The sequence below is a fragment of the Sander lucioperca genome, chromosome 1 (assembly GCF_008315115.2).
Source record: "Sander lucioperca isolate FBNREF2018 chromosome 1, SLUC_FBN_1.2, whole genome shotgun sequence".
Classification (NCBI taxonomy): domain Eukaryota; kingdom Metazoa; phylum Chordata; class Actinopteri; order Perciformes; family Percidae; genus Sander; species Sander lucioperca.
Genome location: NC_050173.1, coordinates 8,863,666 through 8,882,167, shown reverse-complemented (window position 1 = coordinate 8,882,167; position 18,502 = coordinate 8,863,666). Strand labels below are relative to the sequence as shown.

General features: G+C 41.4%; 1 protein-coding gene and 1 long non-coding RNA gene across 5 annotated transcripts in view; one reads left to right on the top strand and one right to left on the bottom strand.

The window, feature by feature from the left end:
- The window catches only part of unc5c (unc-5 netrin receptor C), a 133,929-nt gene that overhangs the window by 22,625 nt on the left and 92,802 nt on the right, over window positions 1-18,502 (bottom strand). For 2 of the 4 annotated variants that reach the window (XR_004898536.1, XM_031277962.2), the window contains exons 8-13: window positions 17,469-17,525; window positions 14,528-14,719; window positions 12,602-12,964; window positions 10,449-10,536; window positions 10,113-10,284; window positions 555-788 (exon numbers count right to left, since the gene is read on the bottom strand). Coding sequence is in view for 3 of the 4 variants with exons in the window: in XM_031277962.2 (XP_031133822.1) it covers window positions 555-788; window positions 10,113-10,284; window positions 10,449-10,536; window positions 12,602-12,964; window positions 14,528-14,719; window positions 17,469-17,525 (1,106 nt within the window). In the remaining variant the exon portion in view is untranslated. The remainder of the gene's footprint in view (window positions 1-554; window positions 789-10,112; window positions 10,285-10,448; window positions 10,537-12,601; window positions 12,965-14,527; window positions 14,720-17,468; window positions 17,526-18,502) is intronic. The other 2 variants (XM_031277963.2, XM_031277964.2) reach the window with 1 other exon arrangement.
- Window positions 4,827-15,036, top strand: LOC116035060. Its single transcript, XR_004101261.2, has 3 exons — window positions 4,827-5,724; window positions 7,452-7,462; window positions 15,026-15,036. It is a non-coding gene; the product is annotated as an uncharacterized LOC116035060 (long non-coding RNA).

The window sequence follows — 18,502 nt, the reverse complement described above, 5'->3', positions numbered from 1 at the left end:
TCTAATGTCAATCTACAAATGAAATGTTATTATATTTTTCACTTTCTCTCAGGGCTTTATGAACCTGAATCTGGACCTGTCATCTAAAACCAACTTCAGTGTCATTGCAGCAGGATCACTATCACTTCTCATTACCCAGTCCCGAACTTAATAACCGTGTTTAATATCCCTGCTCAGTATAATAATCCTTCCTTATCTTTCCTACATGTAGGTAGATAAAGGTATTAAACAGAAGGAGACAACAGTAGAGGGATAATATAAAGAAAGATTTTTTTTGCCGCAGCAGCGACATCTATCTAGGTGCAGCTTTTCATGCTTTTTCAATGCAAGCACTTGTCTTCCCTTATTGTGATACACCAACACAAAGCTTTTTCACTGTGGCTGTCACAGCTCATCCGCTGACTATGCCTACACACACACCATAACCATTCTGTCAAAATGACACTCACAGACATCATTAATGCTCACAAACACATTTCATTTCTGCTACATAACCTTTTGCAAATACAGGGACAAAAGAAAGGACACACAACTGCAACCTGCTGTATATTTACCTTGAGTGCATCCTGTGTGTCATCAAGGCAGTAGACTCTGATGTGATACTCCATGGCGGGGCAGGTAACAGGGCCGAAGATTGCTAGTTTGAGGCGCTTGATGGTTGCAGCGCTGAGAGATTGGCCCACTAGGCAGGTGGTACCCAGTGTCTCTGTCAGGATGTGGCAGGCCTCGTCATCCATTTGGATATAGCACGGTGTAGTGAAATTTTCTTCTCCTACCACCACCACATCCTATATATGGACAGGAAGAAAGAAAATGTGACGGGAGGGTGTGTGGGAGATAATAAGCTAAAAACAGAAATATGCAAGGGATTACATGAAGAAATACCATAAAAGATGAGAACAAAAGAAGCATTTCTAATACTGTCTCTCTGGCTCTGTCCCCCTCAAGTTGACTTATATGTGTTCATTTGTTGGCAAGTAAGTATAGCCATTAATAGCAGACAAAAAGCTGTTGCTTTCTTGTCTCCAAGAAACATTATCAAAATCATGTTTTTCCTTATCTAATTGAATGCGTTTTCATACATATAAATTATGAATCTGAAGTGCTATAAAATACATTTTCTATGTATTCACCATTCAATGGAGGCACAGCAAGTTGAGCACAATTTGTAGTTTTACTTAGTCAGAGAGTCATTTGAACATACCCCTACATTTTTGTAAATAATACCCTGTATACCAAATATGCATAGCCATAACATCAAAAGCATAAAAACGGTTTCCCTTATTTGTATGTTTTGAAACTGAGCAGAATTTAAGTTTATTCAGTTTAAGTTTTGGGGACTAAATTGATCTAATGCCTAAGCAAAAACAGTGTACTTAAACTATCAAGTTATTATTATTTTACGGAACATTTCAATTCTGTTTAATTGAAACTGACAGTAAAATATTACACTTAGCAAGTGTGTATTACTTATGTCCGGCACACTGCCATTGTTTATGTCAGGTAATAGAAGATTGAGTATCCGGACCATTTGTAGTTGACACCTGTAATGGCACTAATGCCAGGACATATTTCTCTTTCATTAAGACCATCTGGTCTGAGGAGGTTTTCACCCTCTCTCTCTCTCTCTCTCTCTCTCTCTCTCTCTCTCTCTCTCTAATCCAAACACTCCTGTGAGCAGCACATTGGCATTAATTCAGCCTATTATGAGAGATAGAAGAGGAATTACAGTATTTTATTGTGAGCAAGGCTGTTTAACTTCTCCTGGGGGATGGCACTGGGGCTCCTTATTGGAGCATAATTAGAACACAAAGTGGAAAAAGTAAGCTTTTGCTTCATCCATGTGTGCTGGTGCAAAAAATGCATAAAGACACATTTTTGACTGCATTCAGCAGCAGATATTTTTTTCTTTCTTAGAGGCGTGGGAGGATACATCTTTGTAAGAAAGTTACTGAAGCAGAAAGCTCCACATGTTCCTCATTAAATGACCTGCTGTCTTCATCATCATCACAATACCTTGTTCCCTTCAATGACACTGTGCGTGCATGTGTGTGTGTGTGTGTGTGTGTGTGAGCTCATGTCTGCTGCCGTGATGAATAAACATTTTGACAGAGCATGTCATATAAAGCAATATTTCACACATGTAGCATGGAGGCTGGCCTCATAAAGAAAGCTGCCGTCACCTTGGATATACCATCTGCATTTCTGACAGGTCAGAGATGTAATCAATTGTAAGCATGTACTGTAATCACCACAGAGAACGGGATTTAAATATGGATATCTGTTCTCCCCAATCAGGGCATGAAGTTAACTTTTTTGACCACCAGCCACTGTGGCAGGTGGATTTTCAAATCCACCTGCCACAGGGACTTTTTACCAGCCAGTTTTTTTTTTTGCATCATAAAGGTGAAAAACAGGAATTGCTGTGTCTCTATGATCCTATCCTGTCCTATTGATGGTAGCCTACTGGTGGACATTGCGCCGTCATCACGTGCTGTAGTAGGGGGGCCCGCCGTGTTTGCTCGTTACGCCACTGATATAAGAGATGAGATGACTGACAAAATCAGGAGTAGCCTACGCACACCACAACAACAACAAAACACTGGTGAATGCGCACCATAACACATGAATGTTTTTTGTATAGTTCTTAAAAATAAAAAAATAAATAAAAAGGAAACTTGTTTTGGGGAGAATAATACTTATTACTATTAATTAATTACTCTGGGCTTAGATTTTCTAGTAACCTTACCAAAAAGGCTCAGGATGCTGCAAATGTTGGTAAAATATGAAAAAGGCTGGTGGATTTAAGACACAAAATAAGAATGTATTGAATGAATCAAATATGAACATATCTGTCACTGTCAGTGGCTTGTTAATCTTTACATTGTTAGTTAATTTCCTATCCTGGCCTGGGACACACATTCATACGGTTTAATAAAGTACTTATTGGACTTTAACTTATCATTGCACTTACAATAACGTAGCTGTCCTCAATTTAGGTCATCCTGTACGTCTCATCTGCGTTTTTTCCTGCATCCACCGTGTGCGTTTGTGTGTGTGTCTGTGCATGCGTGTGTTTGTGTGTGTGTCTGTGTGTGTGTTTGTGTGTGATTGTGTGTGCGCGTCAGTCGCGGGGGAAACGGAGCAGCCCCGCCCGCTGCAGAGAGCCGACAATTTGAAACAGCAGCCGCTGACTTTAGAGTGAAAAATCGTTACAGCGTACATTGATGTTAAAATGTATACATGTTGGCAGGACGGTCTGAAATGTTTTGCACGGTCTTTCGCTGTATGTTTTGTTGGTAAATGTGAGATGTTCGAGTCACACACACGTCTCGTCTTCATATCAGAAACTAGGAAATTAACTTTACCCGTTCTCACTCCCGCTTGGTCAGTGGCTGCACGTGGGACTGCTGGGATTGTGTGAGTATTGAAAATGCGATAGGGGGCCCCGGCTGTCAATCAGTGTCTTCCAGTGATGCGGGCCCCTGATTGGACCAGGCCCGTAAGCAACGGCGTACCCTGCTTACCGATAGCAAAGAATTTCTAATAAGGGAAGAAGTTCCACTCTCTCGTTACTTCCGGCTTCTGAACTGGTTGCAGTTCCACCAGAGTTCCAAATAGGGGGCGCTCACAGGCCAGTGCAGAATGAATGGGACTCTATGGAGCTATACCCCTCAAAATCCACTTTTCTCAGGATATAATTTTTTGTCTAGTAATTTGAATGTTGCATTTGAAAGGGGAGGCTAAGAAAATACACACTGCTGGGTGTTAGATTTTTTTAAAGTGGCTTTTTTGTTCTAAAAAGCCTTTTAAAATGTCAATGACGTCATACACATATACGGCCAGAGATTCTGCTTTACGGCAAGCTTTGAGTCGCTTCCTTTTTTCTCTCGAGGCATCGACAACACAGCTGACAGGTTAGACTCTCCCTGTTAATACACGTGCTAGAAAGAGGTTTGCTAATGTTTTAAAGACCACGCCGAAATATTCACTCTGGCATTCTGGTTCTGCTTCGGATGCCGTCAAGCGGGATCTCCGATCGTAATCAGTCCTTCACTGACCAATCAGCATTCATTAGCAGAATGCTAGCGTGTTATGGGCAACAATGACTCAACCTGTAACAAATCGAAAGAGCATAAGTACTCGTTCATTCAACTTTCGACCTATAATCCATGTTGAACTTGCAAAAACTACAATCAAATCTGAGATTTCTCATCGACAATCAGGCAAAAGAGACAAATTTAGCCGTCTAGCTCCATAGGGTCCCATTCATTTTGCACTGGACCGTGATCACCCCCAGTGGAACTCTGGTGGAACTGCAACCAAAGTAGGTACAATGGGGCTTAATAGGGAGTGGAACGGCTTTCCGTAGACGGGCTTTGCCGATAGTTACGAGTCTGAATCACTCAATTCTCATTGGCTACCCGCCAATGTGGCAGGTAGATTGACAGTTTCACCCGCCAATCACAAAAGTTACCCGCATTTGGCGGGTCGGCGGGTGCCAATTTCATGCCCTGTCCCCAATACTTATAATGACCACACGTCCTCCAAATACTGAAAAAAAACTATTTCCCCCCCTCAATATTCAGAGTTAAAACTGATTTCAAAACGCAACAGTAAACACAACAGCTGTGTGCGCGGCTAATGAACGTGTACCAACATTTTTGGTCATTTTGTATCCTTCGCGAGCCATGTACAGTTCTATGATTCACAAGTTGATCCCTCGCATGCCTACACAAGTAAAAGCAATTGGCTTGAATCACACGAAATCACTGATGCACATGTTAGATATAAACCAGTGTGTTACCGCTCTCGATGAGCGTATATGGCAGGCGCGTAGTCAGTAATGGGCCAGGGCGGCACTGGCCCACCCACTTAACTCACTGGCCCGTCAAGCCAAGTTTGATCAAAATATGTTTTGTTATGAAAAATATTCAAATGTATGTAAAGAAAAAGAAATAGCAACATAACTAGTTATGTGTGTTTAATGTGTCTTCTCTTCTGATTAAAACGAAACTGTTTAAACTATAGAATAAGGATCAAACAATTAGGAAGCCTTGGAATGTAGGTGGTTGCTATGGTAACAACAGGCAGACTCTCTGGGCTGCCTTCAGCAGCTAACGTTAGCTAGCTGGCTTTTTAGACAATGTAGCTACCATGGATGTGTTAAGCAATGTACTGTTAAAAGTTACCGCGACAACCATGGCTTCTCTTTAAAGTGGTATGGAGGGTTTTCTTGGATGGAATACAGTGTAAGTAAGGACAAGCTTTTCTGCAGCATGTGCAGACATTTCCCCAGCGGAGCTGACAGCCCATCAGAGAGAGAGGAGTTTGTTTGAGTGCTAGCCCTCACAGAGGTAACATTAAGTAAAACGTGTTTCATGCTTCTTGCGTTATTATTTAAGTAACCTAGTAACCTTCCTATTTAGTAAGAAATCGTGAACACTGATGATGGCTTCTAGCTGAAACGCGTTTGTGTTTTGCCCACATTAAATAAGAAGATAACTTATCTGTGAGTGACGTAGTTTTTAGTTTTCTTTGATCCTGTCACTGCCGTGGACTCGATACACTGTTTAAGATTTGGCGCCTTGATGGGCACTTTTCATTATATCTTTCATAATTCAAAAAATGCTTGGCTGGAAGTTTTCATTCTTTGATTTTCTTTTACTGCTGGTAGGGCATTTGCTGCTCATGATCTGACCATAGTCCTGAAGCAACAATGCTGTTATAAATGCACAAAGGATATGTTACATGTGCAATCTCTGTCTGATGTAGGCTATTCTATGTCATGCAGTATGTAAACGCCTTCTCTGCTGTTTGGGTTCATGTTTAGTTGCCACTTTGTGAAATAAAATGGTTAATTTTATAACTGCTATGCAGAGCCACTGCTGCTGGTTCTGCCAGTGCAAATATATTTCAGCCTGAAAAGGTTAAAATCGACAGGTTTTTGTCTATATTGTTGTGTACAAACTTTTTAGACTGAGTTTTGTTGGTTGAGTATGTTGTAGACAGTACTGCCATTGCTGTTGTAATGCAGTATATGTTGGAAGTTTGTCCTTTTTGTTACGTCTTTTTGAAAATGGCCCACTCACTTTTGTACTGGCCCACCTAAAATACCATTTCTGCCTACGCCACTGGTATATGGACTGGTGTTTTTCAACCAAACAGGCTGGAGAATGATCCAAGTTTCACTCACTTGTCTTTTGAAAACTGTAGTTAATTAGTCACTAAACTTTTACATAACAAGCTCTTATACGGAATTGTTCCAGGTGTGTGCGCATTTGGATACAAGCAAGAGCCAGACTGACCACTGAGACAATTGGTTACTTTTTTTGCATCAGACTGTCTGTATACACACACACACACACACACACACACACACACACTTGGACCCCCCAGTGTCACCCTTGATCAATAGTTATTTCCTCCTTAAAAATACTCTGTTCGCACTGAGCTTTATTGGCTGCCCTCCGAGTAATTCATCAATGTCACAAAGGCATGTGGGGCCAGCCTGGCAGTTTTTCTCTGCTCCATAAGTCATATCGTCACATCAGCAGTAGATATTGTGCAAAGACTTCCTGAAAGCGGTGTTATTCAAGCCACTACTCAATAATGAGCTGACAGAGGGCCATATATTAGATATAGGCAGGTGCTAAGTATTGTAGTTTCATTATGTGACTGGCTTATACAGTATGCCTGCATGGACTACAATTAGTGCTTCAACATTTTCCTAAATACCCTCCCCAAGAGCAGTGCCCACGCTCAATTTATATCTTACTAATTTAGGCCATTAGCCCATAAAACCAAAATTCTTAAGAAAATTATACATTTTTGTGTTCTGTATTGCCTTTCTACTGCTTTTCATTCTGCTCACGTTAGGCCCTGCTGCTGTATGAATGATTAGGGTTCGTTTTTATATTTTAAGCTTTAAAAAAGGTCTTAGCAAACCCCTGCCTGTGAGAGTTCATTAAAAACCACATGGAAGGACAGCTTAGCCAGAACTGCTCTCTTGTAGGTAAATAAAAGACGATAATAACTGCCTACATCAGGGTCTGTTATATTATTATCTGAGGTGTACTGACAAATTTCTTGGGAGAGAGATGAAAACTGGACCATTTGTAATAAGTAGCTTTTTGTGATGGGGTGGAAGCATAGTTTCTCTCAAAAATTATCTATTTGTGGTATGTGTGTGTGTGTGTGTGTGTGTGAGAGAGAGAGAGACAAAGAAAAAGTGAGGAAGAGAAGGAGAAAGGGGATAGGTAGAACACATTCACACTGCTGCCCTCAGCAATCCAACTTATCATCATCAGCACTGTTTATGATGGAGCCTACAGGCACAGGGCTTCCAAAAACACAAACACACACACACACCCCACACAATGGCACACCCAAACAAAAATAGTCATTCATAAAAGGTACAAGAAAACAGTCTGGGGAAAAAACAGTCCCAGCTCGTTCCCTGGTTGCAACAGAGGTTCGCCCTGAGTGCTGAGCTGCACAAACAAAGCAGGGGAAGTTGATCCCCTTCACCTGCTCCAGGCTATCTATCATCTGGAGCCAGGGGCGGATCTAGAAAAATATTTATGGGGTGGCGAGAGGGGGGCAGGAATTTTTGAGGGGTGGCAACATATGGCAGACGTGTATATATACTGAATTTTATCACAGTTTGATGAGAAATAGTATGTACACACTACAAAAGGGCACAGGCTGCCATTTACAAACTCAGACTCAGACAAACTTCATCTCATGCAATCAATGTCTTACATTTGAGGTTTCATGTGAAACAGTTGATATTAGGAATAAGTGACCAGACGATGTGATCTCACTTAATAGGAGATAGAAGTATGATAGAAATAAGGGGCATTATCACAGGAAAGGCATTAAGGTAAGACACAGGTGATGAGTGGCAGATGTGTGAGAGGGGAATCAAACAGTTTTTGACTGTGTCAGAGAGGCAGCGTTGCAGGCAGCATTTGTACAATATTAGGAACTGTCATTGATTAGTTATAACCATCATACTGTGTTAACATACACTAACATTTTAGCCTGGGAGAGTATTTTTAGGTTAATTTGTTTAATTTTTTAAATAGATCTAAAATGCATTCTACACGAAATATAAAAACTCATCTCCCCATCTCATCACACTTTCACACTGACAACTTTCCCTAATTATTCATATTTAAGCAAACATGAATTTTTATATTTATTTGATGTCTAAGTAATGTCTCTTAAATTTTATAAAAATGTCCGTCTTTGTCATTTGTTGTTCTTATTCATATGTAACTTAGTATATATGCAGCAACAATTTCCATACCATGTGGACCAGCTCGACTGGAGCTCGTTGGTGATGGCCCAGGCACTCTCCATTCCCTTTCACTGTCTGAGCCCTGCACAGTATCTTGTCTCTCGCTTTCTCCCTCCTCATCTTGGTGATGCTCTCCCTCCATATCTTCACCGCTGTGGTGTTCTCCCACCTCCTCCTGTCCCTGGTCGCCTTGGCCTTGTATTCTCTCTCTGTCACCTTTCTGTTGCCCTTTTCTCTCCACCTTGTCTCCGTCTTCTCTCTCTCCTTCCACCTCATCTTCATCTTCTCTCTCTCCTTCCACCTCATCTTCTCTCTCTCCTTCCACCTCTTTTCTCTCTCCTTCCACCTCATGTTCTCCGTCTACCTTGCTCAGTTGTTCATTTTATATTTCTCTCGCCTTTATCTATGGTGAGAAAAAACTACATATGCTACCTTTCCTCTTCATTTCTGTAAGATTAAAAGTAATTTTACAATGTTTTCCTTGACAGACGTTGAATCAATATTAGCTTTTGTAGCCGACTTTACACAGAACAAACGTCAGACCTAAGTAACATTATATGTATAGTTAGCAAAATAACGTTCTTCAACCTGATTTTTATCATCTCAAAATCAGCATCGCAACTATGCTAGCACTGTGCTTTCGTTATAATTTCATTTCTTGATAGATAGTTAATCCATTTTGACCTCCTTCCTCCTGTGTCTCCTTTCCTCACGACTCCTGGCTCCCTCGCTTTGCGCCATTCAGTTTTCCCAAGGGAGTAAGCTTCTCCTCGGACCACGAACCTCCTATGGCGCCATTTTGATGCTAATAAGCCATCACCTCCCGTTAGCATCCCATTGACTGCCATTCATTTTGGCGCCACTTTGACAGCGAATAACTTTACATCTGAAGCGTTTAAAGACTCTATTTGTCCATTGTTTATTTCTAAATAAACACGACAATGTATAAAAGGCTCCATTACCTTGTACCTCACGTTATGGCTCCGTAGTAGACGTTTTTGTAAAAATAGGCTAACGATTGTGTCATAACCACGCGACTTACTGTCGCATAGTAGAGGAATTACCGTATAGTACAGGAGAAGCTCGCAGGCAGTTTCGACTTACATTAGCTGTTTAAGTTTAATTACTAATGTTAACTATCATTTTAGTGATCAATAATTACCCTGTGCCTATGTTATCTCCTTACATATACCTACGCTCTCCGTCTCTGCAATATTCGGAATGATTGAGATTTCTCTTGGCACAGCTACCAGAAGACTCTCTCTCTGTTGGAGGCTGCGCAGTAACGCTCAGTCATCACCGGAAAAGTGCTTCTAATGGCCTTCACTGGTCTCCGTCCAGAGCAGCGGGGTCTGTTGGTCCATTTTATATATGTCAATGAGTTTTCCAAACAAATCAGGCTCTTGCCGCTCTGGCGTCATCTCGTGCTGCATTCACTGCAGTCGGACATTGGAGATTCGCGATCATAAATTGTCAAATTGGCCATAACTTTTAATTCGTTACTGCCAACTGGGGTGGCAGCAGGGGTGGCAAGGCTTTATTTTAGGGTGGCACTTGCCACCCTATGCCACCCCTGTAGATCCGCCCGTCTGGAGCCATTTCATCATTTTCTTTTTCCTGATACCTTCCCCTTTGTTCTTTGATGAGTAGAATTTTCAACCAACCAGTTGCAGTGTGGATTTAATACTATTCTAGATGGCATAACTAATTTGTACTGCTTTACATGACTGCCAGAAGCACATTTTCAAACTTGGACCGTGGTGATACACATAAGAGTCTGCTGCACAGTTTTCATCTCACATCTCACCTCCCAATGGTTCTGCTGTGACTGGCTCTTGAGCTGGATCAGCCAATCCTGTTGGCCGTCAAACACAGCACAGTGGTGCATGGTGATGATGAGGGGCCGAGTCAACAAGGCCCCGGGGGGCCCACAGCTCACCACAGGGCTCAGCACTGTTTGGCCATCTTCCACTGAGGGCCTGGAGGTGCACAGAAAATAACACACACACACACACACACACACACACACAAATGCTGTTTAGTGGCGAAGTGACAGCAGTCTCAGTGTTATGTGTGACATGGCGGAGCTGCCAGGATTTAAACAAAACTCTGGGGCATTGATGTGGCAGGAGGCACTGCATACCTCATGTTTTCCTTCCTCTGAACCGTCACATACATCTCATACACTCTGCCCTGAGGAATGGCCCCCGCTGGAATAAGCAGACTCACTCCTGGGGAGCACAAAAAGACAGACACATAAACAAAACAGGCATATATAAGAGTTGTGAGTTGTCAGGTAGACCAGAGGAGTCTTTACAACTATTTGTGCTGCCAATGGCTGTCATGATTGTGTTTAATAGTGTTCTTTTGACATTAGACCAGCATAAAAATTAAAACATATTTGTATTACATAATGTATATATTATTTTTTTGGCATTTTAGGCCTTTATTGGATAGGACAGCTTAGACATGAAAGGGGGAATGCCATGGAGCAAAGAGCTGCAGGTCGGAAGCAAACCTGTGGCCCCTGCGTTGAGGACTGAGCCTCTGTACATGTCTATTTTTACATGGTGAAATGTAAAGGTCCTTAATGCTCAACCTTTTACATACAGAATGTACACAAAATATGAACCATTTTACTTATAATGGATATATCATAATATATTACTGCACCAGTAAAGAGCAATTAAAGCCCCAATGGATAGTGATAATACTTTTTTTCTTAGAGAGGTATAGTAGCCTAATAATCCCAATTCCCCTCAGCCCCACATATTAAAACTACGTATGGCACTTTATTGCCTTCTCCTATGGCACCAGGAAATGGCGTGACATTTCATTTCTAAAAATCAATGATCTCTCTACTCGTCATAGCATTCTTATATTGCTGCAGCCAGCATGATTTACATTTTTCCATCTCAGATTGATTTGATGTCCTGTCCAATGTGTTTTTTAGGACCCTACCCCCTACATTCCCCCATGCCCCACACATGCGTGGTGCGCACACACACACACACACACACACACACACACACACACACACACACACACACACACACACACACACACACACACACACACTTTCTCTCTCTGTAGGGGTTTCTCAGATAGCTCATTGATTTCCCATGTCCTTGTACAGAACTTTTCAAAAGGTGACAGACAGCTTCTCTTACTAGGCAATCACAACTCTGCCAGGGGAACGTCTCACACACTGCTACTCTCCTCACAGTAAAGCTTCAAAGAAATGGGAAATGCATTTTAAGATGCAAAATACCAAACAGCCACACTGACGGTGCCACAAAATATTTCATTACCCAGACACACAAACTGATCAAATATCAAATGTGCTCCTTCTTTTGCCTCTGCCTATGTAACATGATGAGGTGGCAGAGCCCAACTAGCAGCTCAGAAGTTTTTTACAGGAATCAAAACGGAAAAAAGAAAAACTTAAGAAACTTGAGAAGTCGGTTTATCCTTTAATGTCTCTGCTAGTTTGTCTATGCCTGTCAACATGCATCTGTGGCATGTTACAAGCAGCCCACATGTGTTTGAAGTGAGGACAGCATGGCTAATGTAAGCTGCCTGAAACAGTATACTTCAGTACTTCCAGTGCACACACCTTAGGTATCCATCAGCCCTTGTCATACTGTGAGCAGTCAACACGCTGATAGGTTGCATATGGTTTAGCATATTATTTCAAGGTTACGTCTGTGTGCGTAAAGGTTGTCCTGGTTAAGGTGGTAAGGGATAATAGAGGCAGCTCAGATCTCATACATCTGGAACACAATTTATACAGTATTTCAATCCAGTTTAGTAAGCATTTTTGAAGATTTACAGTCTCTTAAAGTTAGAAACATACCAGTACTCTTTTGTATTTCACCATGTATATCGATTGGCCCCACAGATGGAAGAGCTAATGGATGATCTATTCTCCATAATATGTGCACACACACATATACGAATGTCCTCACATGCACATAAGTTTTACTAAATGCTAATGACAGGAAGAGCACATAAAGCACCTGAAAGGAGAGCCACTGCGTATATGAAAAACATGCTGCTCTAATCAAAACAGGCAAACGAGAGCTAATGAGTTTTAAGATAAAGTATGAATTTGTTTGAAGTTGCAGATCCCTCTTTCATGAATGAGAGCTCATTTATTTATTTATTGTAATGTTTATTGTTGCAAATTTTAAAATACGCAACAGATTTTTGCCTGGTTAAACATATAAATATGTACTGAATCCCAGATCAGGAGACACAAATGTGAAAACACATTCTCTCATTGTCTGGTCAAACCTGAGTTGGGCACAATGAGGTGTCCCCCCTGGGAGCTGAAGGAGCCCAGTGCGGTGCAGGATGGATCCCTGGTGCGGAGCAACGTCTGCGTCTGTGTGCGACGGCCCATCGTGCTGTCACTGTTGTCCAGGAGGCAGTGTGGTAGCTTAGGTGACAGTTTAGAGGAAAACTCCCCTCCCAAGTCATCCTGTGGAGTCACTAAGCCTGAGGAGTTGTACACCTTAATCTTCAGGTTGGGAAGAGGGTCCAGCAGAGGGGAATTGGTCATGGGGATTTTGTCAGCCACATCATGGAGGGCGTAGACGGGGCCGCGGTACATGGCGGCTGCTGAGGTCAGGTCAGGGGGTGCTGTTAGGAGATCAGCTGGAAAAGAAAAGAAAGTGACCAGGTCAACAGGAGTAAATGTCTTAAGAGAAGTCTTATGGTAATCATATACTCTTTCCAACTAGGACAACTGGTAAGAAACTAACTTGAAACCAAAATAGCCACAAGGAACGGAATTGTTGGCAGCAATCAGCTGCCTGGCTTCACTAATTTGTTTTTCACTCATTAGGGAAGTCCACTTCACCACCAAGAAACATTACTCAGTCGGAGAAGTTATAGGCACAGCTGTGATTCATGAGTAACAGATGGCATCACTAACGCTCAGTTTACCCAGTAGGTACAAGGATGAATGTTCAATAGCTGGGCTGAGTGGGTGGAGCGGTGGCAGCGGGAGCTCTCTGTCCTCCAGCTTCTCCACTACCTCCAACCCCCAACAACACATGATACAAATGTCAATGTAAGTCACAAAAAGTTTTCAAATAAGACAGGCATGGCCAGAATAATGACTGATTGTCATTATCATATTTTTGTGGTAGTACAGTAGTTGTAGTATTTGATTTATATTAGTGTTTGTGTTATTAGTAATGCTTTATAAAACATCAATAACTAGTACAACATTTTATTAATGGCTCAAGCCTGCACAAGTCCAAAGAAAAATAAAGTTTCAGCAATGTTTTTTAAGTACACAGTTTTTCTTTTTTCTGTTTCTAAAATCTCAGACTTACTATTTACAACACAATTCCTCTGATTTGTCTGTTTCCCTGCTGTCTTTTCATCCAGCTCCACCCATTTTGAATGTTATCACTCCATTGAATGGACGTTATCAGCCTCATAGATATGGGTAAGAAGGGGCCTGCTACACCTAGAGTGGGTGCCAGCTCACGGCAACTGTCTTCACCGCTGCAGTCGTACTTTTAAGTTGTGCGTCACCAGCCCAAATCTAATTAGAGTTTAATATGCGACATGCAGACTGGCCTTATTATGCCTTAATTAAGGGGCATAGTTTGGCCTGCCATCACAACGACAAGCATTTTAATAGTTTAATCACCTAATCTGCACAACCATGCTGTCTGTATTTCTCTCATAAGCTTCCTGCTCATCTACAGTCAAAAGGGCACATTTTCACATCATCACTAACAAACATGTGCTGCCAGAGCCAAACATAGCTCACCAGATTAATGCTATGGGTTGCTAATGCAAGTGATTCCCACTGTGTGACATCACAGTTGCACCATCTAGCATAGGGTATTGAAACTCAGTACTTTTTTTTGGTTCTTACTGAAACGTGTCTGTAGCACAGAGTATCGACAACTGTCAAGCACCAAAAACCGGGCAGATTTGTTGTCTTGTTTACTAATGCTTTAATCAGATATTTACTGCTTTAAATCATAACTTTGCTAACGTTTTGGAATCTGTATTTAAACTGTTGAAACAATTGTATTATCAAAAGTATCACAAAAATCTGATCTGCCATCTGATCATTAACTCACAAGAAATAATGGATGCATGTGAAAACAAGACATAAAGCACGTGCACACAAACATTCACTCATACATGCAGGTAAACACACACAAAAACAAACATATCTATCCTGCGCCTCACCTTTGCGGGCAGTCTTGATGCTGACTGGCTGGAAGCCTCCATTGAGGGCGGAGGAATCAATGATGTCAGAGTCAAAGTCACGGTGGTTCTTCCTGTAGATGAAGAGTGCCACGACGACAGAGATAACCAGGCACATGATCACCGCTATGACAATACCCACATACAGAGCTACATCATCTGTACTGGGGGCCACTGGAGGAGGAGGGGTGGTGGGGGGGAGAGAGACAAAAGAAAGAAAGAAAAATAGTCTTTTAAGATCTCATAAGTTCACATCATCAGCTTTCCTTCTCAGCATGCAGCAGTTGTGATGAAGCCATTATCAGCAGACTAATATCCTGCTTTAAGATTGAGCCGGATATTAATAACCATCTACTGGGAAATAAATGCAAGTATATCTCCTGTCTTTTTTTTTTAATGTGGTTAATGCTGGCCCGCTGTGGCAAATAATCAGGCTGTTGATTTAATAACATAGGACACTCTTAATTGCCAAATTAAAAGATAATGATGCATGTACTGTAGAGAGTGAAGAACAACTTCATGTATTTTTATACTTTCAGCTTTGCCATCTAACATTCAATTTTGGCTTTTGTCATATAGTAAAGGGCAAACAAATATCATTTATTCACAAAGAAATCTGCTAAACATATGCAAGAGTCATGACATGTGGGTCCATTTTAATAATGACCAGTGATTTTACAAAGTAAGAGATTAATATTTCCTATAAGAAGCCAGAGGGGGTTGTATACCATGCACCATACAGCTAATTAGAAACAAGAAAATAAATATAATGATGATAAACTCTGTGCACGACGCAATTAATAAGGAAGGCTGCTCCAGTGCAACCCAATGACACACTGTCCTAACAACCAGGCTCAGAAGCAAGATCAAAAGTTCCAAAGACGGGAGATATAGATGTTTTTATCTTCAAATTACTGTGCTCTGTGTTGGAGTTCAGAGTCGGTCTCTGTCTTTGTTCTTACACACTGCAGATAAGATCTAGAGATAGCTTGCATTTCTCAATTTGTCTTTCATCTCTATCTCCCTCGCAAAGTCTTTCTGTCCACTTTCCAGCTGGAGAAACCTCTGTGATTAGCGGGGCTGGCATGGATATAGTGGCTGTTGGAATCGCAGACTGAGACAGGCACTCATTACCGATCAGACCTTTAAATGGATGTCTACTGACAGTCTGAACTCTCTGTAGTGTTTGGTAAAGAATGTCCTTCACTGTCACAAGTTGACAAATGGGGAGAAACTCTTAGATGTTATAGATATAGATGGTAACAAAATGCCAGAAGGTGTGTGTGAGCCTGTATGTGTGCGTTGTTCAACGTATGAATACACACTGTAGATGTTATACAAAAACCTATAAGACATATAAAGCATATACAATTATTTTTTTATGAGAAAATAATTATTTTGATAAGGGAGACATTTCTATTTTTCAGATCATTTCAGTATGTAAATGGCACAGAATCTGCACCAGTAGATGGCAGCATCAGCCACAGATCCATACACAGCACTTTCAGGGCATGCATGAATCCAAGCATTTGTATAAATTAGCCTCATGTGTCTCAGGGATGCAGATGGCACTCAATCTGTGTTTCTAGTGTTCTTGTGCACAAAGGAGGAGAAGAGGAAGAAAAGCAAGAGAAGGGAGAGTTTTTGTGACAATAGAAAGCCATACGTGTTTTTTAGCACATCTTTGCTCTCCAAGAGTAAAAATGCGTAGCTTCTTTTTCTCTTGTGATAATACATTATGATGACTAGATGTTTTGATGCATACATAGGTTTTTAAATCTAATTAAACAAGTACGCCATTTACAACTTAGTCAGTTTAAAATCCATTATATTTCATGCTCTTAGAAAATCTTTATTGAAAGGAAATTGGGTATGAGCTTGACCAGGGCATTCCCTCTCGCTCACATTATTAACATAGTGATTTAGAAAAAAAGTAGAGTTTCTTTAGGTTTCTTAAAGAGGCAGGGGAAGATTTAATTTCCCTCATTTCCAAGGAAGGACATGTGTGGCCTAACATTTTCTATTCAGCCTTAACTGAGACATCACATTGAAGAGATGAGTGTCAAGATATATCCTCATACAGTATATGTAAGGCCTCTAATCCGTCTCCTAGCAAAGACACGAATCGAAAACAGAGCAGGGAGCCAATGATGAAAGTCTGAAAATGTAATTTCACTGTGCTTCCTCTGCCAAGCTTCCCTGCAGTTATTTAACATATAACCCCTCAGTCGAACAATCTCCCATTCACGCTTTGATGATAAAGGCAGCAACCTGCTAAGTGTACGCATTAACATGTATCACTTAGATTAATACATCCCTTTGAACATGCGCCATTGTCGGAAAGGGAAAAGTACAAGAAATGGAAATGAAAGGGATTACTGAGCACTTCATTCTCTGTGAGGATGCAAAGATTTACAAGGGGAGGGGGAGATACAGAGAGAGAATATTATATACACTGAGAAAGACACAGTGGGTTAAATTCTTTGCCAGACTCAATGCCTGAGCTCACGGTTCAGTTCATGAGAAGCAACAGGGTAAAGGGCATTGTCAGCTCTGAGTTAGACAATAGTAAACAGGCAGCTGGCTAGCAGAGACACATTATGAGAAAGGACAGAGCGGAAATCAAAAAGGAAATGCCCTGAGGTAGTTATCTGCAAGTAAAAGAACAGAAAAACAATAATGAAACATAGATGGGCATAAAAGAAAAATGGCAAACTTGTTTTATTGTTTCGTTTTGTGTTTTTAGTGCAAATATACCACTTATAAAACATGGTAAAATGTTTTTTAATGATTTATCTGGGACTATGGGTGACTGCAAATTCCTTGTGCACAACCTGTCAATGAAGATAAGAGACAGACATGAGAATTAATGTAGAAATAATGTAAATAAAAAAAAAAAAATGAAATGATAAAAAAAACTCACATGAATTTCCAAAATCACTCTGGTCTTTTGCCTCAGAGGACTTCTGATAGAAGGAACCTTGAAGAGAGAGGAAGGGATTGTGGGTGAGAGAGAGAGTAGGAGAGGTAAGGAGGGGGTAGGGAGAGGGGGATGATGAACATCAAATTTAAGCCAACAGAAAAACAAACTCAACAAATGAGACAGCAACAAACTCATGAGTAGGAGTGATGACACAGGGAAGCGATATTTCTTGATTTGGCCCCTCCTCTCCCGATCTGTGTATAGAGTATAGAGATGGATGACAGGAGCGGGGGGGGGGGCATGGAGGTTCTGTGAAGGAGTGGCGTGATCCATCAACTGGGCTTAGTGCGTTAGCAGCAGCAGGCCTGATGCTGGCAGGTGAGGGGAATGGTGGAACTGATAAAGTGTGGACTCCAGCAGAGCCAATAGAACCAACAGCCTTGCATCTGTCACTGGAAGGTGGATGGAGAGGTTAGGCATGGGAAATAAGGTATAATTGTGTTAGGAAAGCAGGAAATGTAAAACGATCAAAGGACACTTCAACATAGATGTTTTTTTGGGCCTCAACTGGGCTTTTGGTTGACTTTGTTGTGACTAGGTTATATGTTGACATGAAGAGGAAAGCAGCGTAGAATGGCAGCCAGGGATAGTGCACTGGTGCACATAATATTCAGTCTCCCTGGGACATCCATAAACAACTATACAAACAATGAAGTCCTTATTGGAGAGGGAGAGAGCTACAGGCAGACAAGTGGACCGACAGGAAAATCAATGGCTTGATAGATGGGGCTGGTGTGTTCATGTAATCAGGCAACGGGTAGGCTGGGCTGGAGCAGAGGGAGGTGACTGTCAGGGTCAGTCTAACTGATGGCCCATTTGAACCCATCCTGTAGAGTTTGTATTCATCCGTCAGTCTACAGTATAGCTAGAGTGAAACGCATGCTTCAGTGGGTGGGCTCCAAAGGAAACCTCAGAGCCCCAGAGAGACAAACATTATTCCTTACTGACAACATAGAGCTGGGGAGGAAGGGGGA